General features: G+C 49.6%; 1 protein-coding gene across 4 annotated transcripts in view; it reads right to left on the bottom strand.

Moving 5' to 3' along the window:
* Positions 1-337: 337 nt before the first annotated feature.
* GSN (gelsolin) overlaps positions 338-16,345 on the bottom strand; it is a 51,617-nt gene continuing 35,609 nt past the window's right edge. For all 4 annotated transcript variants that reach the window (XM_074974167.1, XM_074974165.1, XM_074974166.1 and 1 more), the window contains exons 4-17: positions 15,942-16,103; positions 15,364-15,513; positions 14,696-14,785; positions 13,335-13,467; positions 12,073-12,161; positions 11,086-11,301; positions 10,205-10,338; positions 9,435-9,525; positions 7,820-7,990; positions 6,716-6,890; positions 5,459-5,583; positions 2,245-2,322; positions 1,470-1,530; positions 338-730 (exon numbers count right to left, since the gene is read on the bottom strand). In XM_074974167.1, the coding sequence (XP_074830268.1) occupies positions 561-730; positions 1,470-1,530; positions 2,245-2,322; positions 5,459-5,583; positions 6,716-6,890; positions 7,820-7,990; positions 9,435-9,525; positions 10,205-10,338; positions 11,086-11,301; positions 12,073-12,161; positions 13,335-13,467; positions 14,696-14,785; positions 15,364-15,513; positions 15,942-16,103 (1,845 nt within the window). In that variant the 3' untranslated portion in view covers positions 338-560. The remainder of the gene's footprint in view (positions 731-1,469; positions 1,531-2,244; positions 2,323-5,458; positions 5,584-6,715; positions 6,891-7,819; positions 7,991-9,434; positions 9,526-10,204; positions 10,339-11,085; positions 11,302-12,072; positions 12,162-13,334; positions 13,468-14,695; positions 14,786-15,363; positions 15,514-15,941; positions 16,104-16,345) is intronic.

Raw genomic sequence — 16,345 nt, 5'->3', positions numbered from 1 at the left:
AATATATTCCATCATATATTCCTACCAATTCAGTCCTTTTCCACACACTTAGAAGCACTGGAATAAAAAAAAAACAAAAACAAAAAACTTTAAAAAGACCATAATTTGCTTCCCAATCATTGGCTAGTTTTGTGCAATAATAAAACATTAGTAACAGATCTGCACCAACAGAGGGACCTCACAGGTGGCAGCTAATGCATTTGTGAAAGTGGCACAAAGAAGTTTGTGGTTTTTTAAGTCTCTATTTCAAGATAGTCCAAAGTTTAGACCAACGCTGCAATACAATTTCTGTTTAACCCAGTTTTCTTCCAAGTAGCTGAAACAAAACAAACGGGAACAGTTTTAGTGTTCGCATGTTCCATGTAAGCTTTATTGTATTAAATACCATGTTCAAAGCAGTGGGTAAAGTGGTAGGACTCATCATGAATTTCTTTAATTATTGCACAGCTAGTTGGCTGTTAGAAACAGTTGACACATTAACGTGCCTCCTGCAGGAGGAAGTAGCTCTGTAGGCATTGAAGGCACCAAACTTGCTCTATTTAAAAAAGGATCCTCTTTACTTAGGCAGCCAGCTCTGCCATGGCCCTCTCCAAAGGATCAACAGTCCAGTAATCGTCATCCCAGCCCAGGAACCAGCCGGAGAAGGTGGGAGGTTCGAATCCTTGCTTGATGATAGTGATAGGAGTTCTCTTATCTCGGTTGGCAGGATCAGTCTCAATGTACCTTTTAGCTGCAAATACACAAGAAGAGCCCATAAAATCATGACATCTCCATATGGAGTAATCAGAGAAAGAGTCTCTGGAAAAGCTAAATGTAAAACAGAGGCATAATGTCAGGCTGGCTCTAGTTTCTGAAATGTTTTTTTAAAGAGGTGACACTGCTCATGGGGTTTTATCTAGGGCTACTGGCAGCCTGTCCCAGGAGCTGCTTTCAACCACAAGCCAAGCTGCTGGCAGGGTTCAGTCAAGGTTATAAACTGCTCTTTTCACATGTGATTTACATGACTGCCCCCCAGTGAATATTACTATTTAAACAGCAAAGCGCCATCCTATCCTGTCAGACACAAAGTGATCACTTAACTCCCATTAGGGACTTAACCTTCCATTAAGAACAGCTGTTTGCCCACTGTACTGCTCAGCTGTGCATTTAGGTGTAGGGCTTACAGGGCAGGCAGCTGAGACAGAAAATTATGGGTTCTCTCAGTCACAAGTAAAATCATTCATCTATCCTAAGGGTTATTTTTTCACTGTTGGACGCTGAGGGCTGTATGCATGAAAACCAGTAGCTCCTGAGGCAGAGCTACAGGGATCCTTCCAGATTCCTACAGACATAAGTGACTCCTTGTAAATGTACTCGTCTGTCAATTTTATGCTGTCATGAACTCGTTCAACCCTCTGCTCCAAGTGATCAAACTGGAGGTGGAGATCAATAGAGAATAGTTATTTAGGAGAGGGGCATGTGATTGTTACCGGATGTCAGAGCCTCCGTCTTTTCCTCGTCATGAGCCTCATTTCCAATCCAGACAAAGACCTACGGATTAAAAATCAAACAAACAGCGTCAGCCTCTATCTGGAGTGAAACAGAAGTCTGAAAAATGTCTCCGGGCGCATGATACAGAACTTTAATAAATCCATGCTACTTTGACTGAATTACTCATCCCGGTAAACAACGTGAATGCTACTGCTGGCGAAGTTTAAGAGAGAGCTTCTGGCCAGTAATAAGTCTTCACTGTGGGGACAATTACATGCTGATCTGATACATGGGAGAATCTGCTGGTGTTTGAACTGCATCTTTACACTGAACAGCTACAGTGTGCCCCTCACCAAACTGCCTTTTGGTTGACCAGGGCAAGGAAACCAAGAAGCCGTCTTTTTTTCCTTAAGAAACCAGTAGCCGATATAATTATTTGTTGAATGCTGATTACATGCTCAGTCATATACAGACAAGGCATGGGACCAACCCCTCACGAGCAGATCTACCATAGCCTGTCTCCTTTCGTTCACCATCTGACCAAAGGACATGGCAGGAGCCCAACTCCACCCTCAACCTTTGGGTTAAAATGAATATAGTGTAATATCTGATCCATCCTCTGTTGGGTGAGTTGGTCCCAAACTTTAGGGGGGTGGATTCCATGATCTTTTCCTTTCTAATTATTGTGACTGTCAGTCTCTCACCCTAAAGCCACACGGCCCACATGCAATATCCTCTCTTTGCTTCCCTCCTAGTAAATATATTTGGAGGTACCTGGTCCCATGTGTCAAGGATCATAACATCATCTGTAGCAAGGTCATCTTGGGTTAGCTCTCCAGGAACCTCTTCAATCTGAAAAGAATGAAGTTAGACGGGGATCAGATCCTTCAGGGGGAGCCACCCAAGTTTGCATCATTTTATGTCACATGGGCAAACCAGTTCATGGAGGCGCTGATAAATACCACTGGGGAATGAGGTGTGTGATGGTACAGTCTATCCTCTTACGGGCAGTGGAGCCTAAGCGCCAGCCCACCCCAGTCACGTGACCTGGCCCTTTAAGATTTTGTGACATCTGAGGTGTAAAAACATGTACATTCCATCTGTGTTAAATTATGGCGGTGAAACATGGACATTCAAACAACCAAATAATAAAGAAACTACAGTCCTTCAAATTAGGGTGTTATGGAAGAATTCTGAAAATATGGATAGACCACATACCCAATTAAAATGGACTGGGATTTGTAGGGCACATTTTAAGAGGTTCAGGGGGCAATGCATTCTTACAGGTACTGGAAGGGAAAGTTGATGGCAGAAGAACACAAGGCAGAAAATGATCTTGGCTGGACAATGTGGTATCCTGGGTGGATCAAAAGGAGTATTCATCCACAAAGAGATTAGCAGAGGATTGTACAGAATGGGCTACCATGGTTACAAACCTCCAATAATGGACATGACATATAAGAAGAGGTGTGCAAGGACCTAGGAAATATTGGAAGACAGGAAGAGGTCCTGGGAATAAACAGAAATTGGTTACTGTCTCTTTAAGGGTCTGGGACCAGAGGCCCTGCAGAGTGGGCAGGGCAACTCTCCCCTCTCTCCCAGCCAATTGGGATGAGCTTTGGGAAGGGGATCAGCATATATGCTGCCTCCTGGCATATAGCAGGGGAGAAGGCTAGCTATTTGCCTGCTGAATCCTGAAAACTTGAGGTCTAATGGGGGTAAGGTGTCAGCTGAAGGGGAAGCTGGCTAAGGCCCTACAGCTGGCCTAAATCACCACCTCAGCCCCAGGGAGAGCTTGGGGGGAAGGAGGGATTCCTGTTCTAAGGAAACAGAAAGGGAGAGAAAAAGGCTGCCTGCCTGAAGTACAGCCCAGCTGCTGCCAATGAAGCTGGGAAGGGCCTTAGGAAGCTCCTCAGTAACTGCTTGGGAAGAAGTTGCATGCAGAGACAGAGCTCTGAGTGGGAACAATGGAGTCTGCAGCCTTGTGAGGGACACTGACAAACAGGGAAAAGGTAGGAGCAGCCCAGGGAAGTGGCAGTGGATTGGAATGAGCAGCCCTTAGCTGCACAACACAGGGTCCCTGGGCTGGAGCCTAGAAGAGCAGGTAAGTTCCCCTTCTCTCCCAGTAAGAGAGCATAACCCATAAGGCTAGCTTAGTCTTTGCTGTAACACAAGGAAATGACAAGCCTGCATGCTGTCAGACAGTAGTTTAAGCAAATTGTCATAAGTATAGTCAGGTTGAGTAAGCCTGGGACCACTGGCTAGATAAATGGCCTAATGGTAACGCTTAGATTTTGGGGAACTAGGAATAGTTTGCTTAATAACAGGAGTTGAAACCTAATGGTAAACAGCAACTGCAAGATCATGGAAGTAAAAACTGCAAATCTGCTCAAGCAAGAGGTGACTAATATAATGAGCTAAATGGCATTAATATATTAACCTATAGGATAAGTAACCCCAATATTGTGAGGGTGAGGAAGTTAGATTTGGGCATGTGGGGAGGGATAGCTCAGTGGTTTGAGCATTGGCCTGCTAAACCCAGGGTTGTGAGTTCAATCCTTGAGGGGGCCATTTGGGATCAGGGCAGAAATTGGGGATTGGTCCGGCTTTGGGCAGGGGGTTGGACTAGATGACCTCCTGAGGTCCCTTCCAATCCTGGTATTCTATGATTCTATGAAAGTCTAAGCCTTCACATGAATAGTCATAATGATGTTCAGACCCTATAGGGCAAATTACCATGTAGAAGGGAACTTTTCTTATCATTGTCGGTGTTCCATCATTTGCCCCTTCTACTCTCTTGTTCCCTACCACCAGTCTTGGGCATTGAGAAATCTGGACCATCAGACGCATTTGGCATGCCAGAGACAATGCTGGTCCTTTGTCTCTTACCACCAGGGCCTCCAGGATGGGTGTAATTATGCAAATCTAAGAGCTTATGCAAAGAATGATACCAGAGACAGGAATATTACAATATTGGGGATATCTGTTCATGTGGCTTGGAGCTTTTCTGGCTTTATTCCTTATTTTAATACAAGTCTCGGCTTTGCCCTCAGTTGGCATGTCCTTGCCATACGCCCAAAGGGTCCCTACAAGCTATTGAACTCATGGGTTTTAGTTCTGTGTCCCCTGATTCTGGGACAAGAACCACATTACCTTTGGATCAAGTGGCCATCACTACACGTACTATTGACTATTCAAAAGGACTGGGCAACAAGAGGAAGCACAAGCATCAGGATTTAAAGAGGCAAAAGACAGATTGGTCCCAGATGGGGGCTGAAGGCCTGGCATACAGAGCATTCAGCTTTGATTTTTTTCCTGTTACCCTAGAGGGGCTGAACTGAGAGAAAACCCGCCCAGAAGGCCTGGCCAAGGAAGCTGGAGATTGCTACAGCCCAGGATGACAGATGATGGGGGTCCGGCACTAGAGAAGAAGTCCAGCAATGCCACAGCGTGGCCCAAAGGGGTGCTCTGGTGGGGACAAGGTGCATTAGCATATAAGGGAGGGGGAATTTGCATGGTACCTGATCTCACACCACCTAGCTGGCCAGTGTTAGCAGCCTGTTTCTTCCATAGAAACCAGTTCATTCACAGTTCATGCAGCTAAACAGAGTTTAGTCTCTGGTGCTGCTTAGTCATTCACACACCCCATTCTCCTAATCCTAACACCTGTCACTCAGCAAGTGCTGGAGTTAAAGCCAAAACAGCCTGACCACCAGCCTCCGGCAAAGGAGCCCTAGCTTGATGCTGCAGGGATTCAGTGGAATGGGAACAAGGCTTTAGAGCTGGCTGCTTTCTTTGCAGCAGAGTGGCGCTAATACGCTCCTTCTGCAGAGTCCCCTGGGGAGGAGCCCCCTGGGCATTTGTTGGGGAGTGGCCTGGGAGGCGGAACTGTAGCCTACTGCCTGGCTGAGATGGGTTTTCCCCAGTCCTGGCCGCTGGAGGCTTGATTCCTTATGAAACGCCGCCTCTTAGTCCATCACACACTCACAATGAAGCGTCCGCTCTTGTTTGAGCAGGCAAAGAGGCGAGGGGGGTTAACGTCCATTTTCCTGTCCTTCAGCCGGGGGGAAGTGCGATACGCTGCTTTTCCACCCAGAGCTTCCCAGAAGCTATCTGTAAGAGAGAGGGGTATGCTGATGCTCTTTCCATGTACACCTGCTGTCACGCCACTGGGGGGCTCCCCACCCTGGGACCTCGCTAATTCCCTCTGCTTGCCTGAGATCTGGCTGGACAGAGGGACACACTGCTCATGCACAGAGTGTGGCCAGGAGTGTTTGCTCTCCTTATGCCTACAGCAAAAACCCCCCAGTGGCCACTATACACGAGTATCAAAAGGTGCTCTGGAGTGGCCATTCTGCACCTGTGCAGTGCACCAAACTGTGCCCAATCTTGGGGCTGCAGGGGCAGGGAAGGACGCCTCCTGTGCTCCCTATAACGTGCTTTATCCAAAACAATGGAACATCAAAGGTACATCCCTTGCCCACCCACAGACTGCAAGGGACTATAGCAGAGTCTGATCATGAACTCCAGTGACTTATGCAATGGTGTGGCTTCAGTGGCACATCTGCTCCTGAATACATGTGTGGGAACGCTACAGCAGCCTAGGGAGTCACACGGGATCCTTGGCCTGGGAGGGCAATGCCACGGTCCCGTGGTAAAGCTGAGTCAGAGCACATGATATCCCCAGCTTCCTGCTTGCACATTGATCAGGTAGTCAAGAGGCTAGACTCTTTGTATCTCAGGGAAGGAGTTGACTTTGTCCCCTGATTAGAATTGGTTCCAACCATGACTCTCCCCTGGTGACTACCAAAGGCATCAGGAGGGGAATCTGTTTTTAGCAGCAATGAGATAGGGTGAAACAAATATTTAGGCCCCTGCCTGCTAAACTGACCTGATAATTTGCAATGGGTGTTCAATGGGTCCCCAGAGCAACCTTCCCTCTTTTGGGTGTGTGCAATTTTAAAACCACTCCTACTCCCATGGCCTCTCCCAGATAAGCCGGAGGCCTCTTCACTTGAATATCTCCTGCTGAGTGGCTGGACTACCCCCTGTATGACATACCCTTATCTCTTTCAGTGCAGAGCCTGGAAGGATGAGCTTCCCTGAGGCGGAACTGCTGATCACCTCTTTGATTGGCCTTGATGTGGGAATCCCAAAGTAAATACCCATGGGCAACTGCCAAGGAGGGGAAGAAATTGCAGCTACAATGTAAGGAATCTGTGTGGCCCAGCCAGGCCTCCCTCACCTGGCTCGCTTCCCTCAGCAATTTGTACTGGGCGAGCTCCCAGAATCTTCAGCAGCTCTTGTGCCCCAGATATCTCAGTGTCGCTGGCTGCTTGGCCAACCCAAAGGTAAGCAGCGGAGGGAGTTTTCAGGACAAACGCATCGTTTGAGTTCAGTTCACTGGCAACAGCATCCAGCTGGAAAGCAACAGCACCATAGCTATCAAACAGGTTGGTACTTTTGCCACTGACAGTTATATAAGGACTATGATCAGCGCCCCTGGCACTGCTGAACAAACTTTAACCATCCACTGTAAAAGCATCAATGACTAAGGGATAACAGTCAAGCTGCCGAAGCGGAAAGATTGTATAACAAACATGAGAAGATTAAACAGGTGTGTGTGTGTGTGGCATGTGATGACCTGCAGCCGGAATAGGTAGGGCTGGGATCTTGCCAGAGCTCACAAACGACAGCAGGATACTTAAGTACTCGGAGGGGAGACCTCCACAGAACAAACTCCATGCTGCTGGCATTGGTGATTCTATAGTTGGCATTTTTCCCCTGGGTCAGTAATGAACCAATACCCTAGATGGAGCTAGGAGGCTACTGGAGTATTTATGACTAATGAGCAAGATTTATTTTTTTTATTTATTTTATTTATTTATTTTTGCAAGAATAGGGGAATGAACCCAAGTCCTGGCTCAAATTCTATTTGGATACAAGATACTTCTCACTTAAGTACTATTGTTGTATGCTGTTAAACCAACTGCTGCATCCCATCCCAGAGGCTGATGCTCTTCAAAGGTGCATGAAAGTCTCACTTTATATTAGTATGCAAAGTCCTTTGGGCACTGTGGAGAAAAGCCCTTAACAATATAAAATGGTATTAATAAACTCATGGGATCAGGGTGATTATTACTACTTACCCATGGGAAAAGGGGAAGCTCTTGATAGCTTATCTAGACTCCAAAGTTTGTTTCAATTCAGCACAAGTCCCACAGAAAATTTAACCTGGCTTTGCCTCTGCTCTCAGGGGGAACGTGATGTGACAAGATATAAGATCTTACATTCCAACTGCTACGTGTGAACCCAGTGTTCAGGGTTAGCTGGCTTTCCCATCACGTACCTCCACTGCTCTGGTGGCTCCAGAGGTGCTGGACCGGACCTGAAACAGCCGTGTTGCAGCTGGTGTTGTCTGGCCTCCATCCCTGGAAGTTCCACCCTTGTAGACAATCAAAGGTTTCCTGCCAAACATGCTCATCAGATGAGCTGGCTCTTTTCCCTGTACCACTCGTTTCTGGGGGGGAAGGAAACTCAATGTCACATATGAGATGATGCAGAGCAGCCAGGGATTCCCAAATAGGCTGCTCCTTTTCGCCCTCCGAGTATGCCCCCACTGGGAGCAGGGAACCAATCCACTGCTTCTCACACAGGAACTGGTGTGTGGGTAAATTAGGCCCTCAAAATTGCATAGCAGGGACCCCACATATGGCAGCCTGACCAAGGGTGACCAGATGTCCCGATTTTTATAGGGACAGTCCCGACGTTTGGGGATTTTTCTTATATAGGCGCCTATTACCCCCACCCTGTCCCGATTTTTCACATTTGCTGTCTGGTCACCCTAGCCTGACCTGACTAGCAGCAATAAACACTAGTGTAAAGAGTGTTAGGTGCCTTCTAGCTACACAGCTGAACAGCCACCTCATCTTTACTGTTCTTTGTCAAGTCCTTTGAGTGGGACCGGGGCCACCTGACATAGATGCAGCTATAAAAGTCCCTTGTCACATTGCAGAAACCACCTGAAAAGGTGGCTTCTTGCACCGCAACTGAAGAAGACACTAACAGGATCAGAACAGGAAGCAAAGCTGGCAAGGGCTTAATCAATAACTTTTACTGGGCTCCTGGTTTCACTTGGCACAAAGCCTCTTCCAAGCAGCTCTGGCAGGGCAGGGTGTGCAAAGGCTGCTGCACCATTGCTGGGGTCTGGCGGCAGAGAACTGCATGGGGAAATGAACGTGCAATCAGGCCCGTTGCCATCCAGTATCATAAGAGGAAATCAACCCTCACCACAGATGTGATGTTTGCACTGAAGAGGATCCTGAAACCATCATGGGATGGATTTCAGTCCCCACCTCTCCTTTAGAGTCACGACAAATCTACGAACCACACGCTCAGGAATCTGATGAGTTACACTTTTTTTTCCCCCCCTTTAAAGACAAACAAACTGCGTGTTTAAGCTTCCTGCTGCAAAACAGTCACTTCCCTGAGCCCCTCAGACCTTTCACTTTTGGTGGGGGAGGGGGCAGTGGAAACCCTGGGCAATTCATTCGGCTCTTGGGAGCTCTTTGCCTCTTTCTCCCGCCTGCATTTACCCTCTGGTGCCAGAGGCTCTCATCTTACTCACATTTCTTTTCCCTTGCGCTTTGATTTTTAAATACAGCCAAGAATCCAAACAGATGTCTATGCTGACTCTGAAAGTTTGCACTTCAGATCAGTACAGCAGCCTACAAAAAGGGAAGCTAAATATATCCAAAGTTTTTCCTTTCCTCCCTGCCAGCAAGCAGCGTCAGCTACTGACACTTTGCACCAACTGTCATGATGCAAAGTTTATTCATCCCTGAGCATTATTAACAGAGAGGCACAGAAGGACGGCGTCCCTCACTGGAGTGGGGTGCAGGAAACTGGCTTGCCATGGCAAAGGCACACATGTCATTAGTTACAGAACCGGTGGGTTTATCTACCTGCACGGGGCTGCCTCCCAGCTCTTCGTCCAGCTGGACGCTGAGGAAAGCAGAGGTTGTGATCTCATCCTGGGAGGAATCTGCACCCTGCCTGAAAAACAGAACAAAATCTAAGTCCTCAGATCACAGTGAAATTTCCTAAGCCCTAGAGAGGTCAGGAAAAGGCAAGGGACTCCTGGTTGTTAACCAACTTGCACAGCATTTTGCTGTAGGTGTGGAGAGGAATCCGCTAACAGACAGAGAATGGAACGTTTAGGCAGGGAGATCGATACTTTTCAAGGTGAGCAGGGTTTTCTAAGTATCCACAGTCTTCCATTGTGCCTAACCCTGTGGTAGCTGATTTAACAAACAGCTGCTGTGGCTGTTAGCAGGAGCCACCTACTCAACCTCCACACTGTGAACACTCCCTTAAGATTTCAGCTGCACAGCTCATGATGGTGGGTAAGCCACATGAGAGCGCTCTCCTCCCCTGGCAGTGGCTGCTGCTTTCTCAGCTCCACTGGGGCCTGCCTGGAAGGCCCAGTCACAGTGTGTCTGATTCCTTTTCGCACTGACCCCTTCTTACCCCCACATGCCCCAACCCCCTACTATCCCCCTACTAGTATTTGGCCTTCAGGGGGAGCCTCTCCAGGGAGAAATCGAATTCCGGGTGGATCCCAGGGTAAGTGGCAGCCCATAATGATATGATCTCACAGCAGAGGACTCCAGTCCCATGGAGTTACAGTGCAGGGCATTTGCTTTTTGGCTCCTCTCCAGAAAATCCCTCTTACCATGTATAGATAATCTGTCCCGTTTTTCCACCGTGCTTGTAGTCGTACAAGATAAGGTAGCTGTCCCCGCCATAGAACTGGCTGTATAGCGAAGGATTCACGGGCACTTTAGCAGAGCCTTCTATTCTCCAGATCTACAAAACCAGCAGCAAGAAGGGGGAGGGGAAATACCTTAAACCAGGAAATGTGAGAACAGAACAGAACAGACTGTGCTACGTTAACAAGGGGCTTTTTTTCCTGTTTACTTCACATATTCAACCTCCTATGAGTCATGGTCCTGCAGTGCCACCTGCTGGGGAAAGGTGGTAAAACAATGAGCCCCTCCCACAGCCAGTGACATACGGCTTCCTGCAAAACCTTCCCAGAGAGGCCCAGAATCGAGGCAAAACTTGCCTGGTTTCGTTACAAACCCCAGACTCGGGCCAGATTTACCCCAAGGGCTCTGCGCCTTTTGGTGTATGTCGGGCCGAGTGCCTGTGGGCTGGGTGACAAGTCTTCTTGCTGGTACCCAAGAGTTACTCCAGCCTAGGGCGACCTTGGGCTGAGCTTTCAGCTGGGCTGGCCCCCCAGATTTCCAAAGGGGCAGGCATTGGCCAGGACCTCTTTTCAGTTGGAACTGAGATTGCACAGCAGAGAGAAGAGGATGCCTCAGCGTTTAGCCCTTCTGAGCACAACCTCAGCATGGCTTCTTTGCACAAACCCAGGAGCCCAGGTGGAGAGGGGAGACACTCTCTTGGGCAATGCCTGCCCCAATGCACTCCCAGACTGTCACCCTCCCCTCCTCCCCTGCCAGGACGCAGATAATGGAAGAATCAAGAGGGGACACAAATTGGCCCCTGGGGGTGCTGGTGCCTCCAGGCTCCCTCCACGCCACCTCCTACCTGTTTCTTGCCAGAGCCGTCGTCCTCCATGCCGTGCTGGGCAGCCATGGCCGTGGAGTTGTGCAGCGTGGCGGCGTCGAAGGGCACCTTCTCAACCTGGGCGATGTGGCTGGAGATGTAGGCCGTGCCCAGCCCCTCTGTCTGGTCCCTGTCCCGCCAGTTCTTGAAGAACTGCTTGAACAAGGGGGTCTCACCGCTCTCAGGTAGGACTTGGATCTGAAACGAGGGAGCCGGCCTGTCAGGGGGAGTCTTGCCCGGAGCCTGGCAGGGCTGCAGTTCTAGCCAATCCCAGCTGTAACACGGGCTTCAGGAAGACATGGGGCCGTACAAATCCCTAGGGCGACTCCACAGCGGATGCCCCAGGGCAGGATTCAGCCACAGAGAGCAATCCTGGGGCAGTCCTGAACTAATACGTCGCAAACCCACAGCCAGCCGGCTGCCTCTGAGGTGCCCACAGGTCTCACTGGCCCCATAAGGGGAGACTTGGCAATCATTCCCTCCCACTATCACCAGGAGAGAGGTGCTGTTCTACACACCCCACTGCGTGGCTCTCACAGCATTTCCACCAGCAAAGTGACCACTGGCTGTGAAGCATTCATTCGCACCTGGCCCATGTGTCTGTTCAAGCCTGTTTTAAGCACAAATCTACCTGGAAAGTCTGTGCTACCACAATAAAACCATGGACCTCAAGAGCGTGTTCCACTGGTTACCACAGCACAGTGGGGCTGGGAGAGAAGGAATCTCTCTTAAGAAGCCATGGGGCAAGTCATCCCCTAGGGACAGGTTAGTCAGCGCCTCTTCATGCCCAATGGGAGTCGTTCTGAGTCCTTCCTGGGCAGTTTCTCTCTGTTTCTCCTGCTGGCCCTCAGACAGACTGAACCACCGCCCCAGGTGGCTGGCTGAGGAGAGTTTGAGGTGCACCCTCAATGGTATCTGAGCATCAGCCCAAGGGCAGGGCGTGCAGCCGCCCCCGCCGGCGCTGATTACCTGGGTGTGTTTGGGGTACCGCATCTTGGAGATGAACTCAGAGGCAGTTTTCAGGGCTGCCTTCCTCTCGTCAGAGTTGGCCTTCTTGCCTTTAATAAGAACAAAAAGGGCAGGGTTGATGATTGTTCAATAATACACTCTGATTTAAAAACAAAACACCCCCCCGATTTCCTTCATGCCCAGAGCGGAAAGCAAGTCACCCAGTCCATAAGTTAAACCCCTTCCACTGCTGCACTGCAGTAGAGCTCCACCTGCAGGTGATGAAGAAAACAGCAACCATCTGTGATGTAGTGAATGATTAGGATCACCTGGAATAGCTCATTAAATCAATTCTCTGCCATTTCTGGGGGCCTCGAGCACTGGAGCTCCTCGGTCCCTCCTGTCCTCTGCTGTGGCACAGGCTAGTTTAGTCTCCTGACGGCTGTAATACTTTGGTCTGATTCTGGTGGCTGGTCTGTGTGTGGGGGTGGTTGGATGGTGTTGGTGGCCTGTGATGTACAGGTCAGACTAGAGGGCTCGTGGTCCCTTCTGGCCTTGAACTCTATGACTCTATAATTGTACATGCCAAGTCCTATAGCATTTGGCCCAGTGACACAGTCTAAACTCCCTCCCGCTTGCACCATCCCGGTCATCCATGATCCACAGCCCAGTGGCCTGTGGTCAAACACTTGTAATGCTCTGACGGGCACGAGCCCCACAGCCGGAGATCCTGCACTGGCTACACCCTGCCTTGCAGGCTCCAAGATAGGGACAGTCAGCAAGACCCTCTCCCCTGGTGCTTAGGCATCAGGGGAGAGGGACAGTCAGCAAGACCCTCTCCCCTGGTGCTCAGGCATCAGGATTGCACAGAGGGAGAGAGGAGACTCGCATAGCTCATGGGGGAACCATTTCCACATGAGTGTCCCCACTGCCATAGGCAGACCCGCATGCCTGCCGGGGTGCCCTATGCAAAGATCCCTGCATGGGTATCCGTGAATCTAAATGATCTACCCTTCCACTCAGAACTTCTTAACATTTTCTGCTAAGTCTCCCTCCTGAGACCCCTCCTTTGGGCGCCACATTGCAGCAGCCATCCCTCCACCTGAGGAGCTACAGACGAGATGCCCTTCTGAGCCCGTGTGCTGTTCCTTAATTCCCTGGAGGAGCTGCAATTGACTGGCACCATGCACTCCCTCCCCACCCCCTACTTGCAGGAAGCAAGAATCGAATATAGATCCAGCGCACGCCTGCCTTTATCTATTTCTCCTCCCTTCCCAGGGTACCTTTCCAAATGAAGATTTTCCCATCAGAGCCATGGTCCAGAATGAAGCAGTCGTTGGAGTCCAGTGCAGCCTGGGAGAACGGATTCTCGTCTGCCACCAGAGAGACTGCCATGTTCCCTGCACCATTGGAGACCTGGGAGAATGCAACACGAGGATCAGTTCAGAGACACTGTGTGGAAGAACCTGGAGACCTTCTCCCCTCAATGTTCCACAGCTACATGAAGCAGTTGGAGGCGGACGTCATGACTTGGGTGCGTTGGTTTCCTTCACGCTTCCTGTCCTTCAAACGTGATGTTCTTGGCAGAGCAGTGATGTGATACGAAGGTGGTCTGCCCCACAGATTTCAGGGATTTCTCCCACCACTGCAGCTTCCTATGAGACTACAGAACTGGTGGCCCATCTCTCCAATGTCCTCAGTGCAAATGCAGCCAAAGGGGCCTTTTCAGCAGAACTGTCCTGTGCCCCAAGGACTGGACAGGGCCATTTCGGCATCCTGATGACTATCCTGAGGAAAAGCCCTGGTGGGTTTGCTGGTCCACATCAAATGAGTTTGGTGGACTCAGACTTGAGTTACTAATGGACAAGTGTTGACATCACAAAACCACATCCATACTTGTTTACTAAATCACCCCCCAGCAGATTGAATGGCCATGGACCCAAACTCCCTTCTCGCCCCTTGAAGTGGTCTCTTCAGGGCAGGGCTGAGGGACACTGGCAGGTCCCTGTGGGCAGTCTGCCCTGCTGTTGCCCACACTGTGGCTAGCCAGAGCACTGAACCTCCAGAGCTATTGAGCCAGCCTGCCCAACGGCGACAGAGGAGTTAACAGAGTTGGGTCCCAAGCTCATTGATTCTAGTTCATACCTGACATCTCCCTGACAGGACACAGGAGGGCTCCCTCTTCCCCCACTAAATACAGCTGCTACACTGATTCATTTCACATCACTTCCTTCTCTCATTGACAGCAACTGCGTGCTCTCCCAGTGGGCTGGCATGTGCGACATTTCACCTCAGTTCCTGAAAATTCCAGCTGTCACATGGAAGTCAGTAAGGCCTGATCAAGGCAATAAAGTGATGGTGGCCACTTAGATGGTCTTGCTATAAACGTTCTTTGCTAACATTTCATAAATAGCTAGCGACACTAGTGAGAATCAGAGTACCTCTGCTCTGCTCCAGCTCTGTCTAGTTAGAACACGTTAGACAAACACCTTTCAGTGATGGTCTACATTTACTTGATCCTGCCTTAGCACAGGGGGCTGGACTAGATGACCTCTCAAGGTCCCTTCCAGCCCTACATTTCAATGATTCTATGATTCCACCCTTTGCAAGGCTCCTCTGTCAGGAGCCATCTGCTTCTTGTTACCTTATACAGCTTAGCCAGCTTTCTATTGGATGCATCAGCTTTGAGGTCATCGGAGGCTCCTTCTGGCAGATTGGGCTTAGGTCCCAGAACCTGAGAGAGAGGAAAACAATCTGCTAGCTATGTGTGTTGATCCAAGAGAATTTCTGCTCCCCAGATGCTCTGAACACACACACACACACACACACGAAAACTGTAGGTCAACAACATCAAAACTGATATATTCTGATCTCCAAACTGGGCTCAAATCCCAGTTTTCTCTCCCTTGCACAATAGAATGGTCAGCAGAAATAACACTAGTACTGTGCACTTGGATAGCCCCTTCCCTCTGAGGACCTCAAAGCACTTCACACACATTCATTAATTCTTACACTGTGGTGCAGGAAACAGATGGGGAAACTGAGGCACAGACAGGCTATACGACTTGTCCAAGGCCACACAGCAAGTCAATGGCAAGGCCAGAGTTAGACCAAGATATCGTGACTCACAAGCCTGCGCTGTAGCCATTTGACAGCGCTTCTCCTGCTGATATAGTATATCGACATACACATTCTGCACTGCACACGTGCATACAGGCCGTCCTTTCATCTGGATGCCACACTCATCACCCCCGCAGCTGATTGCACAGAGAGGACTTTGCTGTGACGTTCAGTAAATACAAAGAAAGTGACCTGCAGCATTTGCTCCCGCTCTGACCCTTCCTCCACGACGTAGACTTTGGCACGGCCACTCCGCTCATTATCCCGGATCCCCTTGGCCACCTGGGTGGCCTTCATCTGCTCAAACCGATTGCTCTTGGAACCGCACCACTGGTGGATGTCCTTCAGGGCACAGACAAAGAGTATGGCATTTCAGAGAGCCCCATCCCAGGAACATGAGGCTTCTTTAGGCAGCACAATGCAAAGAACATCCCAATGGCTGGGTTAACAGGGCTGAGCTAAGCAGCAGCAGTGCATTAGGGCCTTTTCATGCAGGCAGGAAGGGGTAGCCTGCAGCAGCATTTGGTGAGGGGTTGGGAAGCGTGGATCTAGGGGGCTGGAGTCCCACAGCTCAACAGACCAGGAAAATACAGCTCACTTTCCAACGTGGCAATAGGAGAGTTAATAGATCGGCTGTGCAGTTGGTGAAATCACTGGTGACCTAGGGGAGCCTCGCACAGCTTAACACAGGCTAGGAAGAAAAACGGCCCATCAAGACATCCCCCATTCCCCAAAGATTTGCCAAACGTGTGTTTCACTAGCAGACTTACACTGCCCAGATCAAGGATGAAACAATCTCCGTTGTTGAAACTGTCCCAGCTCACAGGGACCTCAGTAGCTCGAATCGTTCGTCTGCCTTTGATCTGAAGGACTCTTTGGACAGCCACCTCGTTGGGAACCACATGCTTGAAGCCAGAAGCCACTCCACCAGCCTTGAAGAACAAAGAAGATGGTAACTCCTACTCACATGCTTGCCCTGAAGGAACTGAGAGACTGAAGTTGTTGTGTCTGTGTCAGAGGTTCTCATCTCCCAAGGGCAAGGGGTCACCCACAGCTGCCTCAGAGGGCAAGCTAGTCCCCAGTCTCTGTCTGCACATATCACTACATCAATCATCATGCCAACCCCGGAGCCACTTCTCCAACGTACGCAGGGAAAAAGATGCAAAGGATCCTG

The sequence above is a fragment of the Natator depressus genome, chromosome 16 (assembly GCF_965152275.1).
Source record: "Natator depressus isolate rNatDep1 chromosome 16, rNatDep2.hap1, whole genome shotgun sequence".
Taxonomy (NCBI): Eukaryota; Metazoa; Chordata; order Testudines; family Cheloniidae; genus Natator; species Natator depressus.
The sequence above is the reverse complement of the archived record's forward strand: the minus strand, read 5'-3'. Positions and strand labels throughout refer to the sequence as shown.